The sequence below is a fragment of the Rhinolophus ferrumequinum genome, chromosome 7, assembly GCF_004115265.2.
Source record: "Rhinolophus ferrumequinum isolate MPI-CBG mRhiFer1 chromosome 7, mRhiFer1_v1.p, whole genome shotgun sequence".
Lineage (NCBI taxonomy): Eukaryota > Metazoa > Chordata > Mammalia > Chiroptera > Rhinolophidae > Rhinolophus > Rhinolophus ferrumequinum.
In genome coordinates this window covers 30,938,358-30,965,313 of record NC_046290.1, presented here as the reverse complement: position 1 = coordinate 30,965,313, position 26,956 = coordinate 30,938,358, and the positions used below count along the sequence as shown (strand labels likewise).

The following is a 26,956-nucleotide window of genomic DNA, read 5'->3' as shown; positions in this document are numbered from 1 at the left end:
TAGTATTCAGAACACACAAAAAATTCTTACCAATAACAAAAAAGAACAAATAACCCAGTTTAAATAGGCAGAGAATTTGAACAGACAATTCTCCAAAGAAGATATACAAATGGCCGATAAGCACATGAAAAGCTGCTCAAAGTCATTAGTCATTAGGGAAGTGCAAATCAAAACCACTATACGATACCATTTCACACACTTAGGATGGCTACAAAAAAAGGGAGAATAACAAATGTTGGTGAAGATGTTGAGAAATTGGAACCATCATACACTGCTGGTGGGAACAAAATGGTTCAGCCATTGTCAAAAACAGTTTGTAAGTTCCTCAAAAAGTTAAACAGAGTTAACATGTCCCAGAAATTCCATTAACCAATCAATGCATGAACAAATGTCGTACGTCCATATAGTGTAATATTATTCCACCATAAAAAGGAACAAAGTACTGATACGTGCTACATGGATGAATCTTGAAAACATTACACTATGTTAAAGAATCCCCACACAAAAGGCCACATAATGTATGATTACATTTATATGATATGTCCAGAATAGGCAAACAGATTAGTGATTGCCAGAGTATGAGGGGAAGGGAAAATTTGGAGTGACTGCTAACAATTACAGTTTCTTTTTGGGGGTGACAGAAATGTTCTGGAATTAGATAGTGGTAATGGTAGTACAACATTGTGAATATATCAAAAACCAGTAAACTGTATACATTAAAATAGTGAATTATGTTATATGAATTTTATCTTAAATTGCAGACAAAGCTTTCAAATTGGATAATTCTCCCCAAAATGCACATATATACATCGATTCCTATTTCCTACTCCCTCAAATATTCCTGAATGTGTTAGTGAGTTGGCATTTTTTGAAACCTTTACTCTGATTCTCCACATGCTACCATATACCTCTTCTAATTAAGGACTACCCTCCCCTCTCTCTATTGTCTTAAGTTGTGTGGTTTTGAAGAAAACAGTTTAGAAGTTTTATATATATATATATATATATATATATACACACACACACATACATACACATACACATATGTGTGTGTCTGTATATATATATCTATATATACAGACACACACATATATATGTATATATTTATATCTACATTTATCTCATATATGTGACATATGATATAGATAGATAAAGAGTGTCATACAGGGTCTCTGGTCCCCGCTCCCCCACCCCATAGAACTGAAAGGAGTCGGCCTCAAGCAGCCGCATGAAGTCCTAGAGGGACACAGGTTGCACTTTCCCAGACTTCTCCTTTAGGCTTCGCCAGAATTGCTGTTCCGGACGCAACTGTTTCCAAACTTCCAACAAGAGGGCACTGGGTTGTCGGTCTATTTTTTCCCTATCAATCCCTGCTGCCACAAGATCATGCCACATCTGCGTGTGTGTTACTCTCTGAGGCCCGCGACCTCGCCCCCTTACTTTTGATTTGGGCTTCCAGGTCTTAACTTCTTGGACCTCCTGTCTTAACTTCCCTTGCCGCCAGCTTTCAACATCCCCCAGGGTGGCCATGGCAATGGTAACTTCATGGATCCGCCGCCCCACATAGGATGTAAGAATGGCAACCAAGGATCCAAAAGCACTTGCAAGGGCAGTATCCAAAACCAGATCTCTAATGCTGGCTGTAAAACGTTTGTCATCCAGCCCCTGCATATTAGGGTTGAACATAGCACGTCTCATAGCCATTTAAGGGATGATTTGAGTAAGTTCCGTATACAATTGCCATTTACTCACAGTGTCTGGCAGCTCGCCAGCCTGTCCTCGTACTGTGCATACCGCAGCGGTGAGCCACTCCATTACAGTGTGATTGCCCTGGTCTTGGGCCAACCTATGGCAATTCTGTAACCTTTGTCGCAGGGATGGATGCACCATCAGGGAGCCCAGCTTTTCCATCTCGCCTGGGGAGCAGAGAATGCTGTCTGCCCCCTTATCCTATAAACGTAGTAGCCATCTATAGCCTCCCACCCCTCCTCGGGGGTCCAACTCCTGAGAACAGTGGCTACCGGGTACCACACACTGTGTGGGGGGCCACCTGTCCTCCTGCCCAGAGTCAGACACCATTCCTACCTGGCCAAAATCCTGCTTGCCGCACCAGGTGTCCGACTGGGTATAGGCCTCCGTGTAAAATGGCTGTAACCGTCGGAGCCTACAGCAGCAGCAGACCACCAAAAGGAAGGTGACGCCCGTCATGGCCAACAGGGTGGCATGCCATACGGAGGCTAAAGAGGCCCACCAATTCACTGAGGGGTCACGTTTCTCCCAGGAAGATTGCGTTTCCTGCTCCCAGTGCACTCCTCACGGGCTTCCTGAGACTGAGTGTTCATACGCACAAACTGCTCCACCATCTTTCGGAGAGTCTTGGCTGGCACCAGACCCTGCTCGCTGCACCATGTGTCATGCAGGGACTCTGGTCCCGCTCCCCGTGTAAGAACACAGGATATGGTGAGGCCAAAAAGAAACACCAACGGAGCCATGGGTAAGGGGTTCATACACTATAGTCTCACTGGCGACTGGGATGGAGACACACGGAGCAGGAGCCGCACGATCTGCAACCTGCCGTCCGCTTCTCTGCCAACCAACCCACCAATCAGCCAACGCAGCCACAGCAGTTATATCAGTGGCTAATTGGCTAACTGGTTACAGCTGATGGCCAACTAATCACAGCTGATGGCCATCTTCTACCCCAGCCAGCACCTTTCCATGTGAGGCCGAGAGCCTGGAAACTGCTCTCTGGGGCTCTGTCCCCACAAAGAGATAGGTACAGATAAACGGATAGAAAGAGAGATGATAGTATGTGTAAGAATTACAGTAAGAAATATTTTCCTAATATGAAACTACTTGTTCTTTCATGGACTCCCAGAAATAGTGATTCATTTGTCAAAATCATATCACTTTGTGTATTAAATATATGTTCAACAAAGAGTATTTACTATAAATGCAGTTAGTTACTTATTTATTTTTGTGTCTGAACCCTTTTCACTTACATGCTCTATCAACGCTGACACACTAGGAACGAGAACTTACCCTAAGCATGGGGCCATTCTGAAACACGTGCGGCTCATCACAAACCACACAGTATTCATTCAATACAGGGATCCGCTGCTCAGCAAACTCAATTGTCTGAATAAAACAATAAAGAGAAATAATTAGGTCAAGTTCACAAATGATTTGAACACCCACTAAAAGCTAAAATATTTCTACAACAGTTAAGAGTCTTGGCTCATACCTGCACCAGGAAGCCGCGGTCTCGTATTGGAATGCATTTGGCACCATTTGGCTATAAAAAGCAAAGTAAAAGAACAAAGTAATTGTTTTAATTAGGAAAATATGTAAATTATAGCCTTTTACTTTGTGCAACAGTGATTATACATATGATCTTTCTAAGATCACCTGTGAAATGAGTTAAGTCACTGATAATGACATTGAGATTTTAGAACTTCTGATTATAATACACTTGCTCCCATTACTATTGCAAACTAAATAAATATTCTTAATTTCTGATCTTCTAGTAAAAATTATTGGCATCGTTACATAATCACAATAATTTATCTTCTCTATTACTCATTGTCAAATGTTCCCACCTCCTCATTTAGAGTACTTCAATCTTATTTTACAATCAAATAGAATTATTTCTCCAAGGACACATTATCAGACAGCTATTGAAAAGGTTACTACAACACTCAGCTATATTATGTTATGCTTAACTGCAGAGAATAGTAAGACATTTTCTTTTACAGACTATCTGAGATCATCTTTCTCAGATGTAACGTGTTTCCCCAAAAATAAGACCTAGCCGGACCATCAGCTCTCATCCGTCTTTTGGAGCAAAAATTAATATAAGACCCGGTCTTATTTTACTATAAGACTAGGTATAATATAATATAATATAATATAACATAATAATATAATATAATGTAATACCAGGTATAATATAATATAATATACCAGGTCTTATATTAATTTTTGCTCCAAGACGCATTAGAGCTCATGGTCCGGCTGGCTAGGTCTTCTTTTCGGGGAAACACGGTAGCAGCTTTAAGTGAGGCAAAGAAATACATACAGCTGAAAGTGTTGCTTTTCTTTACAAGTAATGGTGCTCATGGGGGAAATTTTCCTCTTATATAACAGATAGGACATCACTCTTAATTTAATTAATAGACAAACTTCGTCTACTACTAATGTGAGAAAATTAGTGATCAGATAAACCTACTTCACAAAATATTAAAATTTTAGCTTGCTTAAAGGATAAGCTTCGTGAACTCTATTGACTTCTTTACATTTTTACTAGCATTCATTACCATGACAGGAATTTGGACTGGACCTCAAATCAATAGCTACCTTTATTTTTTCAAAATTTAAATGAACATTCCAGGAGTACTCGTAGCAACTGTCTGGTATGCAAAATAGTATTTTGAGACAACAGGACATTTTTAAAAACAAAAACAATCTTGCTTCTTTCCTCTATGAGATCTCTACTCATCTCTAGAAAACCTCTACTACACCTTAGCTTAACAGTTAAGAACTCCAGATGAAAATATTTACGCACAGCAGGCTGGGAAGATGAAGATGAAGATGGTGTTAAGATACCAATAAGCCCTGAGGTAAGAGAGAGCCTCCTGCCCTCTGCGTTAGGTTCCTTGAAAAGCTCAGTTTTGGATGACTTGGGGGCACTGGAGTAAGACTTGCTGAGCAACTTGTGATTTTTCAGCCCATATAATTCTTCCATTCTGAGATTACTAGAGTAAGATCTGCTCAGCAGTTTGTGGGGCTTCAAGTTGGTGTTGTGCTCACAGCGTGGATCTCCAGAACAAGATCGAGTCAATAGTTTATGCGACTTGAGTGTGAGGCAGTCCTCTTGCTTGACAGCGGTAGGGCAGGGACGGTTCAAGAGTTTGTGCGACTTAATCGTCGTCACCGCCTGCTCAGCCCTGGGGTCACTGGACAGAGAGCGACCAAAGGTCCTGTGCGACTTGGTGGCACACACGTCATCTGTCTTAACGGTGCTGGAACAAGTCCTCCGTAGTAGCTTATGCGTTTTGGAGATTCCATCTTGCTCAGATTTCAATTTGGATTTGCTTTTACCACAACCGGGGGGAGGATAACTTGGCGACCTTCAAAATTGAATAATGATTAATACAGGGCAAATGAGGAGTATAACAGACCATGGAGAACACGTGTTGACTCAATCAATTCAACCATGTTATAAATACCGCCGTATTTTCATACAGCCTAGCCAGCTAAAATTGAAATCAAAAGTGTGCAGAATGATCACAGGGAACTGAACTGTATTTTTCCTGAAAAGCAAAAAAAGATTATCAGGTCTTTCCCTCTTACTTATCCCAGAGTCCTATATGGAACTATTTTTGGTAGAGAAAATTCTGTGATTAGAGAGCAAAGAATGTAATTTGAGTAACTTTAACTCATGTTAAGGAAACAAAATTGCTAAACATAGAAATGAATATCTGTGCTTTTGATGAAATGCACGTTGCTTAGTCCATTTTATTAAGTCATAAAGAAAATAAACAGATGCCAAGACTATAGAAAGGATGCTTTGAACTAAAAAAACAATGAAATATCACGTGCTCAGCATTTAGTAACACGATGAAGTTGTCTGTTACCCACCTGCGCAAGGTAGAAAATAAATGCAAGGGAGACTTCACTTTCTTCTCTGACAGTTTCTTATTGTGCAGGCAATTGGATTTATCTTTGCTCTGTTTCCACTGCTGTGTAACAAATGTCTGCATGATTCTGTAAATCCAAAGGTAAGTCTGTTATCACAGTTCCAAGGTAATTTAAGATTTCTGTATTATGCAGAGAACACATTTATCAAAGGAAAACAAAACCACAGTAATTAGTGAGATCCTAATTTAAAATCATACAAGATGTTTTCATATTTAAGAAAGCATCATACAGAACATTTTTATGACTTCACTGTGTTATTATTAAATTACTGATAAAATTGAAAATACAAATAATAAAAGAACTGATAGAAGAATAAGAATAAAAAGAGACTATAAACAGACAGCCTTTAGGATCAATAACTTTGACTGAAGTAGCAAAAAAAAACCTAAATTATTTTGTTAGTGCTAGAAATGTAGTTTGAAAAATTTTTTGTTACTAATTATATTTTTATTTATTGAGATACAAGCAAATTCGGTTTCTTTGTACTTAATTTACTTATGTACTTTTCTTCATGAAAACAAAAGAAAATTGTAAACTAAGCCGGTGAAACTGACTCTATGGAGAAATAAGAGCTCAGCAAATTTTATCTTCAGCACAGACCATGCACCTTTAAATACGTTGATGTTTAACTCCTGATATCAATATTTTCTAAATCAATTTCGCTTCATCATTGTTTTGTGGTAAAGAAGTCTGGCATGTCAATTGTGACCTTAGATATAGCATTGTTTTCTGAGAAGGGCCCCCAGCTGAGATACCTTCTCTGTATCCCATCTGTCAGGTGGCAGTGAGGAAAGGTCCCTTCACGCTGATATTCAGGTAGATGGGAACTTTTACAATTAAGCATTATGTGTGCAATAAATCAAGTATTTTGATTTCCTTTCAAAAGTCAATTCAGCATCCTTTCAAAAGTCAATTCAGCATTGTTTTTCATGCTCTTTTCAGTGATTTGTAACACAGACTGCTTTTGGAACAGAAAAATGGTACCAGTATTTGTTTACAATACACTAGGGAGTAAAATATGAACTCAAATATAGATTTTTTTTCTCTTTAATTCTCAGGACACCCAGAAAGCAGCTATTACTGCACATGTTCACAAATAAGGCAACAAAATCTGCCTAAGTTAGCTTGAATAATAAATGGCAGAGCGACCACACCTGTATTATGAAATACGGATTGACATTATGTTAACACGTTATTCTAAAGGGTCAAGTGTGGCTCTTAGCACTAAGCCAATATTAATTCCTCAGTATATTTCAGATCTTACCAAATTAACACAGAACACTAGAAAGCATCACTCAGACTTATTATCTCAATCTTTGTCTGCTAGTTAAGATGAGTTCAGAAGAAACTGTCACATAGGGAATTATTTTGAGTCTTTTTAGCTGTAGAGGTTGTGAAGAAGAAAGGGGTGAATCTGCAATCAATGATATACAATTCCAATCCATAGTAAATTCACCTCACAGCTCAAGACAAGGAAAAATTTTTATTTTACACTTGATTTTTGAAGATTTTTTTTCATCCAAGATTGCAACAAGATTTAAATGCACGGTATTCGTAACATTAGTCATCATTTCCGCATCTCTAACCTGAAATCCCCAGTGATACCACCCCCGCTTTGTACCAAGCAGACCTGGATTCTTTTCCTCTTATGAAAAATTGCCATTTCAGTGTACCGTTCCTTAATAAACTCAGCAAGTGCTTGCCTAATCTTGATAGGATAACTGGAACAAAAAGGGAACAAGTCAAAACGGCTACAATTGTTCCCATTTTCATGATCATATTAGCGTTCTAAAGGGTGACTTCAACATTTAGAACTGGCACTTCCCGAAGCTGGATACCCAGATCCCGCCCTACATGTTCTTGGGTTCAAAAATGTTCCCTATAAGAAATTTAATTTCCTGTGTTTAATTTCAATAGTAATCTGAAATACATGTATGAATACATTTGATAACCACCTCCTCATTTTAGAGAACCACCAGGAGAAGAATTCAGCATTCACATTGGTGTTTGTGCTTACTATTGTGCTGGCCCAAGAAGAACTACTAAAATTGTCACTGGCTGATGATAAGAGATGAGAAAAAAGACTTTGAGGTAAATTATACATTCATATGAGGTGAAGACTAGATGATGTCACAGCCAGCTATGTCAACAAAGGTTCCAAGGTCGTTCAAATAGAGAAAAGAGAGTACAGATGGGCAATATTATGATTTTCTTCATGCTGATTTCAAAAGAACTATACACTAGAGTAGACTACTATATTCAAACTGTGGTGGTGAAAAAGCATCAGCAAAACAACATCATCTATCCAATTAAATTCATGTATTATTTGATATTTGAGTATTTTATTTTGATTTGCACCCAAGTTGTATTTTGGATTTCGTTTTATAAATGCAAACTCTACATATGAAGAATTTATACCTAATTTTATGTTTGTACAAATATAAGGCAATCATGGAGATTTGCAGTATTTTTTCTTCCTTTTAAAAACAACTTAAGTTTGATCAATGCAAATTCAGCATAAAGTCACACACAGTTTAAGATTATCTCTATGGTCTGTGATATGCTTAGCCTTTGAATGACAGGTACCCTATATGAGGCTTATCAGTACACTACAGCTCTTTTGAGTCAGTATTTTTCCTTCTGGCTCTTTCAATGACTTCACACTCTCTCAATACTCATTCAGTGCTGCTGAATACATATTCCAAGTCCTACATAAGGCAAAGGGATATCTAGGAGTATATGAGAGATATCTTAGTGGCTTTGTCAAAAGTATTGATCTGGAGTCAAATTCCTGCTCCATTGGTGTCTCACTGTGCAACCTTAAGCAAGTTGCTTCTTCTCCTGGGCCTCAGTTACATCATGGAGGAAATGTGGGTAGTAACAGCACCTGCTTCATGGGGCTGTTGCAACGAGCAAGGGAGTTAATATGTATAAAGTGCTTAGAAGAGTGCTCCACATTTAATAAGCACTGCATAAGCATTCGCTGCTGCTACTGTTGTTAAGACTCTGTTTTCTTGCCAGAAACATACCAGGTAAAGATCACAGAAAAAGTTGAATGAGTGTTTCTTACTTGCTGAAAACAAACCTGAGCAATAACAAAGTGTCTAAATTCTAAATCAGCCTTCCGAACTTGCTGTATGTTTCTGGAAAAGAAACTCATTATATTTCAGTTCCTCTTGTGACTGACTTATTGTGAGAATGAGATCAGATTTTTAAAGTCATATCACTTTAGACTAGAAGATGACCTTGAGAACCACAACCGAACCCAGTTATTTATATAATTAAGGAAACTTAAACATCTATCTATAATTAGACTAATATTCATCACGCATCATTAAAAAAGGTCAGGTCCATATCACCAAACTTCTCACATAACTTTATCCATAGACGTAAATAACTTTAAAAAAGTGTTTATTTGGATGAAAATACAATAAAATATGTTACATATCCTGTAAGCTAGTTAATGAATACAGTACATAGCTTTCCTTCATTTCTCAGGGTTGGAATTACACCTATTTCTTTATATGATCCCAAATGATATACTCACAAGCCATTAAAGGTAGGAAGCTATTTATTCCTAGACTTCCGCACTTATATAATTTTTGTCTTGTTTGGATCAACCTCATTTCACTTAAAAAAAAAAGTTTGTAAGTGGCTTCCAAAAGTACATAAAGTAGAACTACAGATTTTAGATGATAATGATGTGTCCATGTACATTCTCAGTTGTAACAAATGTACTCGTTTGGTGTGGGATGTTGATAACAGGAAGCCATGCACGTGTGGGAGGGGGTGGATGGGAAATGTCTATACCTTCCTCTCAATTTTGCTGAGAACCTAAAATTGCTCTAAAAAATAAAGTCATTAAATACAATAATTTTTAAAAGCAAGGGAGAAAGTTGGGTGAGGGGAAAAAGAAAAGATGTGCCAAGGTGAGGGTGGTACCCAACTTGGATGGAATAACACAGAGTCATGTTCCATGCTTAGCTCCATGACCTGTAAGACACTGGCTCTACACAAGCTCTAAACAAAATCTGTTTGAGAAAACAAAAGCAATCGTACTGGAAAAACATACCTAAATCCTTATACAGAAAACTGAGAAAATATCCTTTATGAGTCCTTATAAAGAAAACACTACATAATATAATGTGCTAAACATATGTTGTCAATTGAATTTAGTTATACACATACAGAATTCTAAATATCAAGGGTATTTGTAAGAACATTTCCTTTCAAATGTGATCCACACATGTCACATTTGAGCAATGCTGTCTCAATGTAGTCTTAAAAGCTTGAGACAATTCTAGAGCTCTGTGACATGTACAACCCTTGATACCACACATGAAGCTTCCGACTACATTTATAAATGTAGTCGGAAGGCAAACCTAAGGCAAAATGACAATTAAGTTCCCTGTTTTATAAATGAAATAAAGTTTCAAAGTGTTTTCTCTTAGAGCATTGCTCAGAAAAGGCTAATGTATGATGCCTAATTAAATTTCATTAAAATAAAGTGAACTTGCAGGCAGCATCATTATGGAGGGCCCAAACGATGTGTTTAAATATACAGTTATCCAATATTTTCTCTTGATAAATTGAAATTGAAGCAAAATTTGCATACTCAGAAGAATAAATAATACTTGGAAGTCTGCATAAATATAATTCTCAAAGCTGGTATTTTGATACGTATGGAATTTATTAAGTTTATATTTTGAGTGTGACCGACTGAGGTATGCCTCCATGTTTGTTTGTTTTAAACATTTTTTATTTATTTAAGCATGTTTTTCCAGGACCCATCAGCTCCAAGTCAAGTAGTTGTTTCAGTCTAGTTGTGGAGGATGCAGCTCCCTGTGGCCCATGTGGGCATCGAACTGGCAACCTTATTGTTAAGAGCGCCATGCTCTAACCAACTGAGCTAACCGGCCGCCCCTGCCCCCATGTTTCATGTTTATAAAAGAAAAAATCAGCTCTTTGCATTAGTTAAAGTCAAACAGAAAGTAAAGGGTTTCTTTACAAAAGGAATGGTTCAAAGGTGATAAGTATGGGAACAAGGGATAGTACAGCAGTCCAGGGCCAGTGGCTGCCAAACTGTCACCACCTGTAGGCATCAAGGAACAAGAAAAGGAAACTGTAAATAGAACCCAGTGAGAGAGAAGTCATGCAAATGCTGCAGCCTGGAGCAGAACAGAGCTTCGGTGAAGGATCAGTGAGCTCATGGTGACCTCACAAAAGAACCAAAGACAATAAATACTCCCATCACTGTTTCCTCCTGTCTGTCACATTAGAGACACAGGAACTTGTGTCCACATAGGTCAGCCTTCCAGCTGGAGTGCAGGGTGTTGGAGGGAAGAGAGTGAATCTGGGGGAGCACACAGAAGACACTTGGCCTAGTTCTAAAAGTGAGCTCTGCACAATAAGTTATTGGTGTAACTTTTAGCATCAGAATGAATTCCTCTTCTGAGGCAGTAACTTCAGAAAGCCCTTCTTGAATAAAAATGAGGAGAAAATGATGAGCAAAATGAGAACTCAGTTCTCTTCAACAGAAATTTATTTTTTATTCTTTGGAAAACTTACTTTTTCAGCTGATGTCCCAATCCAAACCGCTCTTTTGTGGAAATCTGAAAGACATCAACAGTGGGCACTGCAAAGGAAAAAAAAAAAAAATCAGTTAAAATGTTATGTTGAAACTCAACCATCAGCCAGGAAAAAAGAAATAATATATATAACACTGTGTGTATATGTATACATACAAAAAATGTTACATATATGTATTTTGCATATTTATATATTACATAGTATGTAACATATATACAAACATTTATAACTAGTGTACATACAATGCTATACATTGTTATTTATGCTTTATATACATAAACTTTGAGGATCATTCTTGGGCATTATATATTATATATTAAGGTATAATATATGTATACATAAATACATAATATGTGTAAAATGATGATCTTCAAAAATATATATTCAATTCAAATAGCAATGTGTAGGACAGTGTGTACACTAGTCTTTCATGGAAGAGAGATGTTTATATGTACATACACCCTTTTTTTTTAAAACAATGGAGGATGAGAATAAGGCATAAGAAAGTTACTATTCACTGTACACCCTGTCATGTGCTTCTTATTTTTACCATTTCTTTAAGTTAGTAACTATGATGTTTATGAAATTAGTAACATCTCATAAAAATCACTCCCCACTCATTAGTCACTGGTTTTGAAGAGCATTTGAGTGCCCACTGTGTCAGTCACTACAGATAGAGTAGTAAAAACACACATACAAATATCCCAGCCCCCTTGAAGCTTTAGTCCAGTGGGAGGAGGTCGACAAAAACACAGGTAAGAAAATAGAATGCCACAGGTGACAAAGGCTCTGGAGACAAATAAAAAAGGGAAAGGGTATGGGCGCTAAAGGTTATGTGGGCATAGGTGTCACATTAGATAGTGTGGCAGGAAGAGAAGTGTCCCGGCCAGAGTAAACAGCAAGGGCACTGCCCCCGAGGAAGAAATGTGCAGCATTATCCTAGGAACAACACGGAGACCAGTGGAGCTGGAGGAGTGAACAAGGTACACAGTAGGAGATGAGATCAGAGAAGGACCATGGATGGGGCAGTGTAGGATCCCTGCAAAGCACAAGGGTAGAAGCAGGAAAACCACTCAGGAAATTATACTAACTGAGACAAGAGATAGAGAGGCTCAGGTCAGTGGAGGTGATAAAACATTCTGGCTTTATACTTTCTGGGAGCGCTAACAGATTTCACTGAGGGACTAGATTTGAAGTATCAGAAAAAGACAGAGGAGTCGAGGATGAATCTAAGGACGTTGGCCTGAGCAATCAGAAGGATGACAGACTGATTCCTGGTACCTGAGACTGCAAGAGGGGCAGGTTTGGAGAGGTGGAGAAGATCGGCAGTTTGACTTTGACTATCTTAAATCTGCGATGCTTACTTGTCACTCAAGTGGAAACATTAAGTCGGCAGATGGAGAAATCCAGCATTTAGGCATTCAGATGAGGGGGATGTGCTAAAGATATATATTTGGAATAGCCAGAATATATATATGTCCTTAAAGGCACCAGGCTGAATGAGAAAACATTGAGTGAGTGTCGATGGAGGACAGAAGTCTAAGGATCGGGCCTGAGCCCTGCAGCATCCAGAGGCTCAGTGAAGAAAGCTGAAGACGAATGGCTAGGAGGATGGAAGATTCCAGAGTGCTGCTGATCTGGACACATATTCACAAAAGTTTTTCAAGGAGGGGGGTAAACAACTGGTATCAAAATGCTGCTAAGTCAACTAAGATGAGGACTTAAAATCGATCATGGGGTCATTAAGAATACTCAAGTCACTGGTGACACTGACGAGAGCAGTATTTGTGAAATGATGGATCCAAAACCTGTCTAGGGCATATTCAAGGAGAGAGAAGAGGAAAGAAAAGGAAGCAAGCTACTAACTGAGACAACTCTAATCAAGAAAGTTAACAGTCATGAGAAGCAGAGGATTAGGGTACTAACTCAATGTGATTCAAGGTCAAGTGGGGATTATTTTGAATATGAGAGAAATCTTTGTTGGCTGATGGCAATCTTCTAGAAGAAAGAGAGACACGAAAGAAAAAGAGAGGGAGAACTGCTGGCATGGTGTCTTCATTAGGAGAAAGGGGATGGAAGCTAATGTGCAAATGAAAGGGTGACATTATATAGGAGCACAGATAGAGTCATTCATACTAACAATGGGGATAACAGATAATTAGAGCGAAGATTGTCTTAATAGGACATTCTCAGGGCACACAAGCTCCACACTGTAAACCAAACTGGTATCCCCAGTTGCCTCACTCCCTGTGTGGGCCATTACTCTGGGATACTCCACTGATCAAAGAAAATTGGTGTTAGTATCACCAATTAGTTCCTTTCCTAAAAACATTCTAAACCTTACACACAGGAACACAGTACACATCAACTCCAATCCCACCTGTCCCAAACCAAGGGCTATAGAAATTCAAAAGTGAACAAAAAATCCTAACACCTTGAAAACTCAGTAGAATTATTGGTGTTTTTTTTTAAGACAAAATTAAAACACACTGTGCTTTCTGTAAGAAGATTTGAGAAGACAATCTACACAGGCAGATGGAAGATAGAAGCAGAGAAACAAAAGGCACCTGGTTTAAAAAAAAAAATGTGGAAAAATCCAAAATACACTAAAAGACCTGAAATCTTCACTGGAGGAAATTGTATAAGATACACAGAGAGAAGGAAAAAATAATAATAGACACAAATGTTTATTTAGAATATATAAATGATTCCTACAAATTAATAATATGAATACCAAAACTTATTCATACTGTGACTAGAAAACATGTTTCAAACATTGATTCAATTAGTATAAAATCTAAATGACCCCAAATTTTGGAATATACTGAAAGAGTTAATAAGATATCACTTCCAAAAGTATTCTAAAATTCAAGTGGAAAAAACCTCATATTTCTATTAAAATTAATGAAGTTGACTACTACAATTAATTTTATTTAATGTATTCATATAAGATGTTAATGAATGAAATTGGATGTGGAGTATATGGGGACTCTACTACATTTGCAATTTTTCTATAAATCTAAAAATGTTTTAATTTTTCTAAAAGTTTTAAAAATAGCTTTTTGATAACTAATAACCATTTAGAATAGAAATTGGAACATAGAAGTCCCATTAAGCAAACAAGTAGTAAACAGGTATTCAGGAATAAATTTGGCTAAAATTAGTAACCTAAGGCAAACAAACAAGAAAGCACAGAACTATACTGACATATAAAATTAGAAACTACAAACGTTTATAGGAAAAGTAAATACTACAGAAATGTCTACTCTTTCTAAATTTATTTCAAAAGTTCACCTTAAACAACCAGATTCCCTATGGGGTTTGTTTCTGGGAGCAAGAGAATGAGGAAGAAGTTGACAGAATATACTAGTAAAATACTTTCATGTTTTAAAAAAGGTTTTAAATTTTTCCTGGTCTCATATAGTTTAGGTTGAGAATGCAGTAAGTGAGGGCTGCTTAAGACTTGTGGAAATTATTCTAACACTGATCATGTAAACTTAGAGGTATCAATAATAACATGATTTACACAGAAAAACATTTTAATAATGTTAGTTGTGTATCACTTTAAAGGAGCTGTCTCTCTGAGATCAGAAACTAGACTTATATACCAGCAATTGTGGAAAGAATATGTAAGAATCATAACAACTGTGTCTTTTTATTTAAAGTGTATTTCTCTATATACAATGAAAATAACCCATCTTTCATTTCAAAGTGGGTAGGGAGGTATATTTCTTTAGTTCTTATCATTCCTGTTCATTCACAGATAAACTGTCAGCGTAGCTGTAGCCAAATACTATAGTTCAAATAAGTATTATTCATACATTTCCAAAACCTAGAATAAATGCTTTTCAAAAATAACTGTTAACTAGGTCAGTCTAAACCTTAGATTCGCCATACATTTTTTGCAAGTTAATTTTATGATAAATGCTGATACCTTCTCATAGTCAAGTTGCAAAACAGTCAAGAAATATTTTCTTGCCTTTTTATTTGTTTGCAATAATCCACATCATAAACTGGGATAAAACCCAATTATTTTTTTCTGGAATAATAAACTACATGTTCCTTTTTAGCATCATTGTCTCTAGTTCTTGTCATATATTTCACATTACTGCCCATTTCAAATCATATTTTTTTCCTCGAATTTTCATAAGAAAAAATAAGCTTTGGGGAAATTTACTACTAAGATGGCAGTGTGAGTAAATAGTCTGGAACAAGCCTCACCATAACCAGCGCATTATAGAAATCGGAGAAAACCAACAAACGGACCAGAAACTTGGAATAATGCCATCCCGTATGAGAAACTTCCAGAGAATTTTGCTACAAATAGAACAGATGGAATCAATCTTAAGGGGTTCTAAAGAGCTGACTCAAAACTCCCCCCACTCTATGAAAGAAGGAAGGAGGAAGCTAACAGCAGACCACCACTAACACATCTCAAATTAAAGGGGCGGATGAGCCACAGGACAGTGTGCCCCAGGGCAGTTTCGTAAAGGGTTGGCCTGGCAGGGGTTCCTCCTGAAGCAGAAGCTGACTTCTTTCTTGCCCCTTCACCCACTAATCTAAGGTCAAGTTCTCCTAGAAAGAGACCCTGAGTGAAGATTTGGGGGCAAATAGTTTACTATGGAATTGCCCCCAGGACAAACCAATAAGGGATGGGAAGTGGGGAAGAAGACCGAAACAGGGATAAAGGAAAGTAAGGGTATAAATTCAAGTCAAGTCCCAGCTTCAGCCTGGTCCTGTGGATAACACTGGAGCATGAATTACACCACAAAGATAGCCCAGCCTTGAGGCAATGTAGCTTGGTCACAGGTCACAGTACTCCCACATCAGTCACTCGCAAGGGATAGGGTGGAGGTGAAGAATTCTCAAGTACTTACCTGCTCTCTCCAGAGAAGAGAAAGCTCCACTGTGTATAGTCTAAGCTCTAGTGTCCCATTGTGAGCTGTTAGCAGCAAAGCATGCAGAAGCTGGAGATAGGAGCACGGTGCTGCTAAAATGGGACCAAGGGCATGGGGTATGACACCAACTGAGTTCACAGCCCACCCCACTCAGGCTGTCAGATCTTAGAACTACCATGTTTCCCCGAAAATAAAGTCTAACCGGAAAATAAGGCCTAACCCTAGCATGATTTTTCAGGAGAACATCCCCTGAACATAAGCCCTAAGGCGTCTTTTGGAGCAAAACTTTGTAATAAGACCAGGTCTTATTTTCAGGAAAACACGATAATGTGTCTAAAGTAGAGTAAATGTGAAATTCTTGTTTCCATCTTCTTAACAGAAGAAATTATACAAAAATCACACTAATTTCTGAAACAACTCCTGCTTGAATACTGAGAAAAACAAACCTCCATCTATAGGAATAAAATTATAAATCTTGGACAATTAGTGATTTATGTTCACAACAAAATTCAAAATGATACTGCATAGATAACATGAAAGCAATTGATGATAAAGAGGGAATAATATGGTATCAGTAAAGATTATAGTCAAATTAAAAATAGAAAGGGAACATTAAACCAAAGACTGAATCTTGAAAACAAATACACTTAATGGAATAGAAGACAAATGGGAAAAAATTTATAAAATACTCAGATGTGAAGGATGAAAGACTAAGAGAAATGATAAATACCACGGGGGACAGAGGTGTTAGACCCAATCTACAGATATCAGGGTGAGCAGATAAAGAAAGAACAGTAAAATAATTACACGAAAGTTGTTTGAGGTGAATTAAGATCTAAGTATACTAATCAAAAATAAATGTATAAATGATTATCAAGGAGAAAGAGAAAAAAATAGCCCCAAAAGTACACATAACAAACACAAACAAAACAAAAGTAGATTTCTTACAAATAACAAAATAAAGGGTCATTCTCATGTATGAAAAAACAAAGCATAACCCTCGTTTCTTTGGTTTACAAACTATTAAGTATGTAAATCAACTAATAGAGATGGAAAAAAGAATTAAATTATGGATGAGTTGTGATACAAAAGTGATATTGAACAATAAAACTATCTAAACATGAATTAAAATATAGCTGTTAAAATATTTATAAAACCATGCAATTATAACAAATCTTTATAGAGCTATTGTGAAGGAAAATCTCTGCCTAAAATTGAAGATTATATTAAAAAATGAGTAACAGTGGTAAGATTACATAAAAGTATGCCTCATTCTCAGCTTACATAGAGTAGAGAAGAACTGACCCAATTTTGTTCCTAACCCCAATAAAAAAACAAGTTCTGACATGAAGCCTTCTTTTTCTTTTACTCACTATCATAATGAAATCAAATGGACACATTTCAAATCATTAAAGAAAGAAAAGCAATATATAGTGGAATATGTAGGGAAACAGCAAGGTCACATACAACCAAAGGCTGGAATCCTGTGCAGATATCTCAAATAATTTTGTTTTGGTATATTTAATGATGAGGACAGGCTCATGGCATAACATTAAGGTGCATAAGTATTTACCAATTCAATGTCAACTTTATGAAAATAAACTATGTGTGCATAGAAAACAGAGACAGCAAACTATTTACATTTTTCTCAGCATAGAGGGATTATGAACAATTATTTTTCTTATTTATTACATTTTTGTATATTTGAAATAATCAAAATACAAACTATGAAACAGCCATTTGTCTTTGTCTAGCATTAAATCACATCAGTTACTATGTTATCTGTATTAAGAATTGATTATTTAACTAGAATACATTACACAAAAATCGAAAAAGAGGTGACACAGAAACATGTTCAAAATGAGAGATTTTCCTTTCTATTTCATAAACTTGAAAGGACAGCTATTTTTCTTAGGTGAAAAGTAACAGTAGATGTAAGTGCCTTAATATGCCTAAAGAAAAACACGCAGAGACCACAGTAAAGTATGTACGGCAGATTAAAGATGAGCACGACTTTGAGAGGTGCCATCTACAATGTATGTCGGTCTCTTGATTCTGGGGGGGTTCTTTGACTACAGTGATCAACAGAATACAGTGCAGCATTCACTGAGCTCTTTTTCAGGGAGCATCCACACCCTAGCTCTTGGAACATTTGGGTTTGGACCCCAGTTACCATGCTACAAGAAGCGCAAACCACATGAAGAAATCATATAGATGGTAGACACTCTAGCCAAAGGCCCCAGCTGAGCTCCAAGATGACACCTCCATCAATCGCTGAAAGACCAGCATCTTGAGCATCCAACCTAGTGGAGCCTTTAATGACATAACATAAGCCTCATCCACCATCTACCTGACTTCAAAAGCCTAGGAGGTTCCAAGCAAGAGCTGTCCAGTTGAGTCCAAAGAACGACGAGAAAAGTTGTTTTAAGCCACTATGTTTTAGAGTGGTTTATTACGCAGTAGATAACTGAAACAATATGAGTAGATACAGGGGTGTAAACAATATGAGTAGATACAGGTGTGTGTGTGTATGTGTGTGTGTGTATGTGTGCGCGCGCGCACATGCGCGTGCAAGTGTCCACTCACTTGTGTTAATAGGCAGGGAAAAAAGATTTTAATCCAGTAAATCTTAGAAAAATTTATAATTGAATTCTGTGTTATAAATAGCTATCAGTGGAGATATAGCAAAATCATCCCTTAAAGTATTGGAAAACAAAATTATTATTATGACCTCCATTTTCAAAAACAGAATTATATTACATTTACTTAGGCTAAATTAATCAGTAATCAAATGTGAGAAAAATTAAAATTAAGTCTCAGAATCAGAGACATAATTAAATTTAAGGATAACCCAAAATATACTTACTGAACTTCTATTATATGCAAAGTTCTCTTTTAGGTTTTATTGTGATTTTACTTAACTCACAATGCACGACTACTTAATATTCAAAATGGAGACATAAAACTAACCTGGTCCATTTAAATACTGTGTAAGTGAGCAGTGTAGTCGGACAATTATAGGTTCTGTTCGAATCACTTCCCAAGCCACAGCAATCTCCTCCTGTGCAAATAGATTTTAAAGACAAATTACTCATCTTTTAGAGTTCTTGACGTATTTTTCCAAAGTTAAAAGAATACTTTAACATATTTTGAAGAAATGCATAAATCATTAAGGCCTACAAATCATCTGAGAACCTACTGGCTTATGAAAAGAAAGCCAAAGTACTCTTTTTGCCATCTATGTAGAAAATTAAAATGAAAACTTAAGAAATAATGAAGTACTATACTCAGAGCCCGTAAGTGTCAGAATATATTAAAAGAACCAACACAAATATATATATATATATACGTATATATACATATACGTATATATACGTATATATATATGTGATCTCTCATATACATATATATACATATATATACGTGTGATCTCTGCATCTTCAACCAGTCATAGCACTTCTTTGTAAATCACTCTGAAAAAGTCAATACATTACTAATAGTATTATAAGAGAAACAAAACTTAAATTTCTTCCAAGATCCGAAATAAATGTTATTTAAGTGTGGCAATCATATTGCGTCAGTTCATACTTACATCAAGAAAGCTAACATCAATATGCAGATCAATATCTACATCATCAATGGCCCCATATTCCCTGAAAGCAAAGATTAACATTAATTTTTTCATTTTCCTTAAAAGATAGTGCGTTAGGTTTTTAAATTAAAATTTTACTCACGAAGTCTCATCCCTGATTTCTACAGATAGCTCAGAAATGACTGTCAACATGAATTAACTCAATCTAGGTGGAGTGTTATCTTCTATGACCTGTTTATACCACAGACATCTTTCCATCTTTAGGTACATGCACATGAATGCATACATTCAAGAGTTGTTTGGTTCATGGTTTCAGATTCCTGTGGCAAATTAAACAGTCTTTTCAGATGACTGCTGTTTTTATTGTGCTATTTGAGGACGAAGAGCTGCTTCTAGAGGCAAGAAAGGAGCATTGACATAAAGGGTGAGGGTGGGGGCAATAATTTACTGACACAATAATGTATCCATGGATTTTCACTCTATGTAAGACATTAGTGCTTCTAAAACTAATCCAGGTGCTCTGCCACTTAAATGTCACTGTTTTGATAGGCAGCTCTAAAAGTCTGATGTATCAAAATTAAAACAAGTAACATCAGTTATGGTCTACATGAAGACATTATGAAGACCAACATTTCTCCAGCCCAGGTAGTGTCACAAACCAGCATATTTTCTTTAAGTTAATGAAAAGACCATAAAAATGATAGTTTTTATATTCTCCATATACACACATCTCATTTTTGATATTTTTTTATACAACTCTGAAGTTACAAACTCTATACATAGTGAAGGAGAAAACTATAGTGAACAGGAACAATAAAAGTTAATGGCCAATATTTATTGAGCACTTATGTGCCAGAAATTGTTCTCAGGATTTTATGTACATGTGATTATAGGTAGTGCACTAAAGGTACTACTACCATTCCAATTTATAGATGCACTAACTGAGGCCCAAAGTAATAAGTAAGTCACTCATCATCAACCTGTAGCAGAGATGGTGTTTGAATATACTATATGTCCTATTTATTTATGCAAGTGCCTAATCAGTTCAGTATTCAATAAACTATCACTTTGTGTTGAAAACCAGGTCACACATTAACTCAGGATCGCATTAGGTCCTGATCATAGTCTTACAACAAGAATGCTATTATCATCCTCATTTGCAAATGAGAAAACTTAGGTTTAGGCAAGTGAAACAAGTTGACTAAAACGAGATAAGAAGTCAGTGAAGTCAGGCGTTGATTTCATGACCAACTTCAAAACTGTACAGTACAGTATCTGGTACATAGAAAGTACTCAATGATAATTTCTGTGTATCATATGTATATTTAAGTAATGCTAATACAGCACAAAATTATGGCACTATTATAGGGTTCAGAGAAGACATTTTTAATGATTAAATGGTTTTATGCAATTTGATGAATAAAGGAATCTAGGGAGTCTTTTTGCTTTTTGATGTCTATGACCGAAAAAATGCAGCATAATAGAATATAAAAACCTAGTCTCTATGCTTTCTCCATTCTCCCTTAAAAATATATCAAAACATTAAACACATTTTCATTATTTATGAAATTATACTTTTTATTCTTTCATGGTAATATTTTTAAAGGTTAAAAGAAGAAAAGGGAAGACAATTATTCACAAAGGAATTTAATTGCATGCATCAAAACACATTATTTGTAAACAATAAGAACCTATATATAACCTTATGAAAATTTAGACACGACATGCAAATTTAGATACAAAAATATGCCAATTTTGTTATAAAATTATACAGAAACTAGGACAAGAAAAAGGACCAAGTGCACATGCATCATTTCTTTTATGCCTCTAATTCAGGATTTAGTAAACTTTCCTGTAAAGATCAGGATAGTAAATATTTTAGGCTTTTCAAGCCACACAGAGTCTCTGTCACATTCCTTTCTTTGTTTTTATCACAACTCTTTTAAAAAGCAAATACTATTTGTAGCTCATGGACTGTTCAAAAACTGGCCCTACAGCCCAGTGGTGGTAAGTTGCTGACCCTGAATAGCAGCAAATTATTCATAAATACAAGAAATCAAATATCTACAGCATGTTAAAAGAATGAGCTAGTAAATGTGATGATGATTATAGATTACTAAAGACACTCAAGACTGTTCAGCGCAGTGAAGAGGCCTTGACTACTACCATTCTCCCCCAAAAATTATAACAAATACATGCAAACCTTTACCTGGAAGGATGTATGTAACAGAAGAAATTACAAAATAAATGAATATTGAATAATAAGGAAATACTTAAAACTCTAGCACACTGACATGATTTTTAACTATTATCCATTACTAAAAAAGTTGATATAAAAATATTTAATATCCTGATGGAAATGTTCCAGATATACTATTCGCTGAGCAAAATGACTACCAAAAAAGTATGGAAACCAAAACTGCTTATATAAAATAAAATAGCAATAGGAAAACCAAAAAAGTAAAAAGAGTACTCATATATTAACTACAGATTGTGGGTAAAATTTACTTTACAAAATGTTATGTATTTTCTAAAAATATATGTACTTTTTCTGATTACAAAGATAATATAGGCTCATTAGATAAAATATGAGAAATAGAAAAATGAACACAAAGTAATGTGTAATATCAACACTCAGAGATAATTCTTTCATGTATATTGCACTCCAGTTTCATATATTAATATATCATATAATATACACAATATGTTACGTATAATATGGTATACAAAGATTTTTATCCAGTTCTTTCACTTCTTCTATATGTGGTTTTCCTTTATTGTGAAATATTCATCAAAATCATAAATTTAAATGGCTGTATTTGTATAAATAAAATTGTATAATACAACATTAGGTTGCTTTATACTATAAATATTGATAAATAGCACTCCAGATAAAAATTTATGTGCATCTGTCTTCTCACAGAATCATTTTTAGAATTATAGAGTAAAATAAATGGTATAACTATACTTGAGAGTCAATCTATGCATATTGTTTAATTACTATTTTAAAAGGTTAACACAATACATAATCATACCAGCCAGGTTATCACAGTGACCATTTCTTAAACCCTCATCACCACCAGGCATTTTTTTCTCTCATCTTTGCCAATTTCATGGTGGAGAATAATTTTTATTTGGATTTATTTATGATGTCAAACACTTGGTGTGTTTAGAGGCAGAGAGAGAAATCAAATGATAAAAAATCAGAATCTTACCAAGGTTGTTTTCTTCATAAATCGATTTCCAGACCACACCCACTGAATTTTACCATAAAGTTATGAATCAGAATGTGACATATATTCTTTTAAAACCTTTTGTATGTGAATTTTCAAGTATTCTTTATGATTTCTTCAACACTTTTTGGTTAAAAGTTAGTGTCTTTCTAACTTCTAACACTATCAATTTCATTCAAAGGGGGAAAAAAGGAAAGAAAGGATTACAAGTACTCTTCTTCATTATAGCAGAGCACAAATAAAGAATTTTGGGGAGACAGAGACATTAAAGGTTTGCAATTAACTGGATTCTGCAGGTGTACATCTGTAAATAGCTACACGTTTTGTTTTTATGCCACACTTCAAAGAATTTCACAACGCTGGGTATATGCAAACCAGTTTCTATTGTGATGCCCTTTGTATATAATGCCAGTAATTTCACGTTTCCCACTGTGAGGTTACAAAGTGTTATTACAGTTTGTCCAGATGCATCGACCCAGTCATCAGGATTGCTTTTATATCTGAGTAACTTCCAGCAGGTCCAATCTCATGAATAGCAAATGCAGAATCAAGGCAAATGCTTGAAATATGGATGCAACTTGAATTGTGAAGCTGGGTATCTGATTGTGTCCTGAATACTGTATTGCGTTTATAATAACTCAGAATAATTTCCTGTATTGCCCATATTTATTTACTGTGGAGAGATCACATCAAATAGAACTTGAATACTGTTTTAAGATAAACAACATAGAAATGATCTGATGCAGCTGTTTTGCTCTGAAACTGAGGGTTTGAAAAGAACTGCTCCACAAATTTCTTTCCAGTCATCAGAGCCACTTTTTGAATTGACATATCTTGAAATCTGGCCATTTGATTTTGGAGATTTACATATGACCTATTTAAGAACATATATTTATTTAAGGACATACATATGAAATATATTTTTTATAAACATGTATTATTGAGGGCACTTGGGTTACAATTCTTGGCAATTCATTCTCCTGTTTTTTAATAGAATTAATCAAGACAACATCCTCATTAATGAGACACCACATACACACTCACAATATATTAAATATTAGACCATCTGTATTAACAGGTCCTCCTTTGTCTATAAAACTACATACAACCTATGCATTATACTATGTGATGTTTTATAATACTATCCGACCAAAATTAGCAGTTATTGTGCTGGTTATAAAAATATATTTAGATGTCTAGCCTTCCTTTATTAACTGTCAATTAAGTTATATGTATACACACACATACATGAAACTCTACCGGAGATGCTTGGGCAATAAAGCTCTATTTCTATTTAGTTATTTCTGCCTTCAACAATCGGTCAGTTATATTTTAAGAAGAAATATATTTTGTTCAGAAACACAACCTTCCTATGACATCTGAAACTCAACAGCTTGCATGTCTATCTCTGCATGCTTACTCAATGTATGCGTTTTGCTCAGTGTGGGAGAGATGTTTGTGAATGGGCCAAGAAACAGGCAAACTCAGTAGTCAGAAAGAAATCTTGGCAGACTAAAGCATCTGCAAAACTGTATCCAAGATAGCTATATATTTTTCTAAAGGACAACAGGGCTGAGGATAATTTAAAAATTAGATCCAGATGACAAAGGAAGCTCATCTAAAATAATAATGTATAACAGGTACAGTATAAACAGTTGCTACAACTCTGCCCTTAGCTTAAAAATCCTTGGTTTTGCTTGCAAGTATGGGCATTGGAGTTGAGGTGACTGCCTGGGATCTGACATTCTGAAGCTTATGTCTAGGTTATGTGCCAGCATTTTTGGAAAATACTCTCCCTTTTGTTTTTTTCTTCTATGTGCCTCCTGTCATCACTTTCCTCTTGTTTTCAAAGTCAGCCTGCTTTTTTTCCTGGGCTCTAGAGGCAGAAGTAGGAGAAACAGTATGCTGGAAAGGACATTGCAATATCCAACCAAAGATCTTCTTTTGATGAATGCATACAACAATGTAGGTTATGTTGGAGTAACAAATATCCTCAAAATTTCAGTGTTTTAAAACAAAACAGGCTTTATGTCTCACTTGCACTACGTGGTTACTGTGGCCTCAGGAGAGAGGGGTGAAATGCTGCTGCTCACTGTCGTCACGAAGGGTCCCAGAGTGACGGAGTCCGGAGGATACGGTAAGTAACACATTAGCACTTACACGCTCACACGTCACTGAGCAAAACTAGTTGGTGTGTCCATACCTAACGTGGAAAGGGTCAGGGAACCACAACCCTACCATAGAGGAGAACCAGAAGATTTCTAAATAGTCCTGTTGGTCACTACAAATGAAAACCTAGAGAGCCAGAGAAGTTAAAGTGGTCCATTCTGATTTATGTGGTGTTTGTGTCCTCTCTCTCTCTCTCTCTTTCTCTCTCTCTCTCTCTCACACACACACACACAATCGCTATGTTTGGGTGATGGGCCTGAATACAATAGTATAGCTTCTTCAAATCTTAAAAAATCCTCACCATGCCCTACCTTCCAAAATGTCAACTCCAAAAGGCTCTATTACACTTGTCCATCCACAGAAAGTGACATAAACACAGAATAGTCACAATCTTGCAATCTTCCAATATCAATTATGCATTAGTCACAGTAAAAAGGGAAGAGTATTACTCATATGGCTTCGATTTTTAAAATGGAAGATGGTATGATCATAAAGCAAAGCATACTTTATATGGGGTACAAATTTGAACCATCACAAATTATCAGAATCATATCATTCCTGACCAAATGAGAATTTTGTTTCTTGTAATTCCCTACCTTTCTAAAAATATTAATCTCGAGTTGTTTTCAGATGGTACTGATCAATATTTTTTAAATAAATATATGACTAGAGGAGTAAATTTATAATGAAAAACATAAAATAGCCTCAATTTGCTACATGAACCAAGATAAGACATATTCAGACTAATCACAGGGTTAGTCATGTTCCTCCGGAGACCTAACTCACTTCCATACAAGAGCCTATGAATCAGAACTGTCACAAGTATGGTTTGGCACAATAGTGTTCTGCTTTAGGATGCTCTGGCTAGGTAGACCTGAAATTACCTACTTTAATAAATTTACCATCAGTCACTTTTCCTATATCCTCCTTCAAACTTTGAAGAAGGCTTTTGCCTCAATCGAGGCTGTTTCAGTTATTTCCATCTCTTACAGGGAACTTCGATGTGGTTAGCTGCCTTTCTCATTAGATGTCACATAAAAAAAATGACACCAAATAGACTATTATGCATATGGAGGTACTTTTGCTCTTCAAACTCCATTAAGTTCTTTAAACCTCAATTAAGTAAAAGAACAGCTAATTAGAACAGTCTGTTTTCAATAGACCTCAGAACTTTGCAAGGAAGATGATTTTAAGAACTTATGCCTAACTACTCCTTTTCCCATGTGTCCAGTCCTCAGTATTTGAGACTAGACAGTAAATTCATTCTTATTTATTTTAAGTAAATCAAACTAGTCCTGCTGAAATGCACCTTTATATCATTAGGCCTCTGGGAGGTTATTTATTCTGGAAACTTCCTTTGTAGCTAGAGAAAATCTAGAGCAGGCAAGAACGAGGCTTGCATTCACTAAGATTTAAATTGGATCAAAACCTGTAAGTGAAATAAGCAAGGGGGAAAAAATCAAAACCATTTATGACTTTAGATATTTCATTTAATTAAAATTCCAAGTATTTATCTAATTTCAATAGTTGATAAATTATCGATAATTTCATTAGTAAAGGAAAATACTAATAGAGATGATCATAGATGCTTAATAAATGCTTGCTGAAGAAACAAGAAAAATCATATATATTTGACAGTATAATTGGGGCATAGATAGCATGGAAATATGTGTTTTAAAAAAGTCTTAAACTATAAAAGCAATAAGCATGTGCTAACGGTAATCTTCTAAACAAAAATATGTATTTTAAACGAAGATAAGTTGAATTCTACATTG

At 35.9% G+C, this 26,956-nt stretch overlaps 1 protein-coding gene across 2 annotated transcripts in view; it reads right to left on the bottom strand.

Annotated features, from left to right (window-relative positions):
- The window catches only part of PARP8 (poly(ADP-ribose) polymerase family member 8), a 166,650-nt gene that overhangs the window by 33,219 nt on the left and 106,475 nt on the right, over positions 1-26,956 (bottom strand). For both annotated transcript variants that reach the window (XM_033110741.1, XM_033110739.1), the window contains exons 9-15: positions 19,780-19,840; positions 19,158-19,248; positions 11,269-11,335; positions 5,641-5,766; positions 4,565-5,129; positions 3,245-3,295; positions 3,043-3,138 (exon numbers count right to left, since the gene is read on the bottom strand). In XM_033110741.1, the coding sequence (XP_032966632.1) occupies positions 3,043-3,138; positions 3,245-3,295; positions 4,565-5,129; positions 5,641-5,766; positions 11,269-11,335; positions 19,158-19,248; positions 19,780-19,840 (1,057 nt within the window). The remainder of the gene's footprint in view (positions 1-3,042; positions 3,139-3,244; positions 3,296-4,564; positions 5,130-5,640; positions 5,767-11,268; positions 11,336-19,157; positions 19,249-19,779; positions 19,841-26,956) is intronic.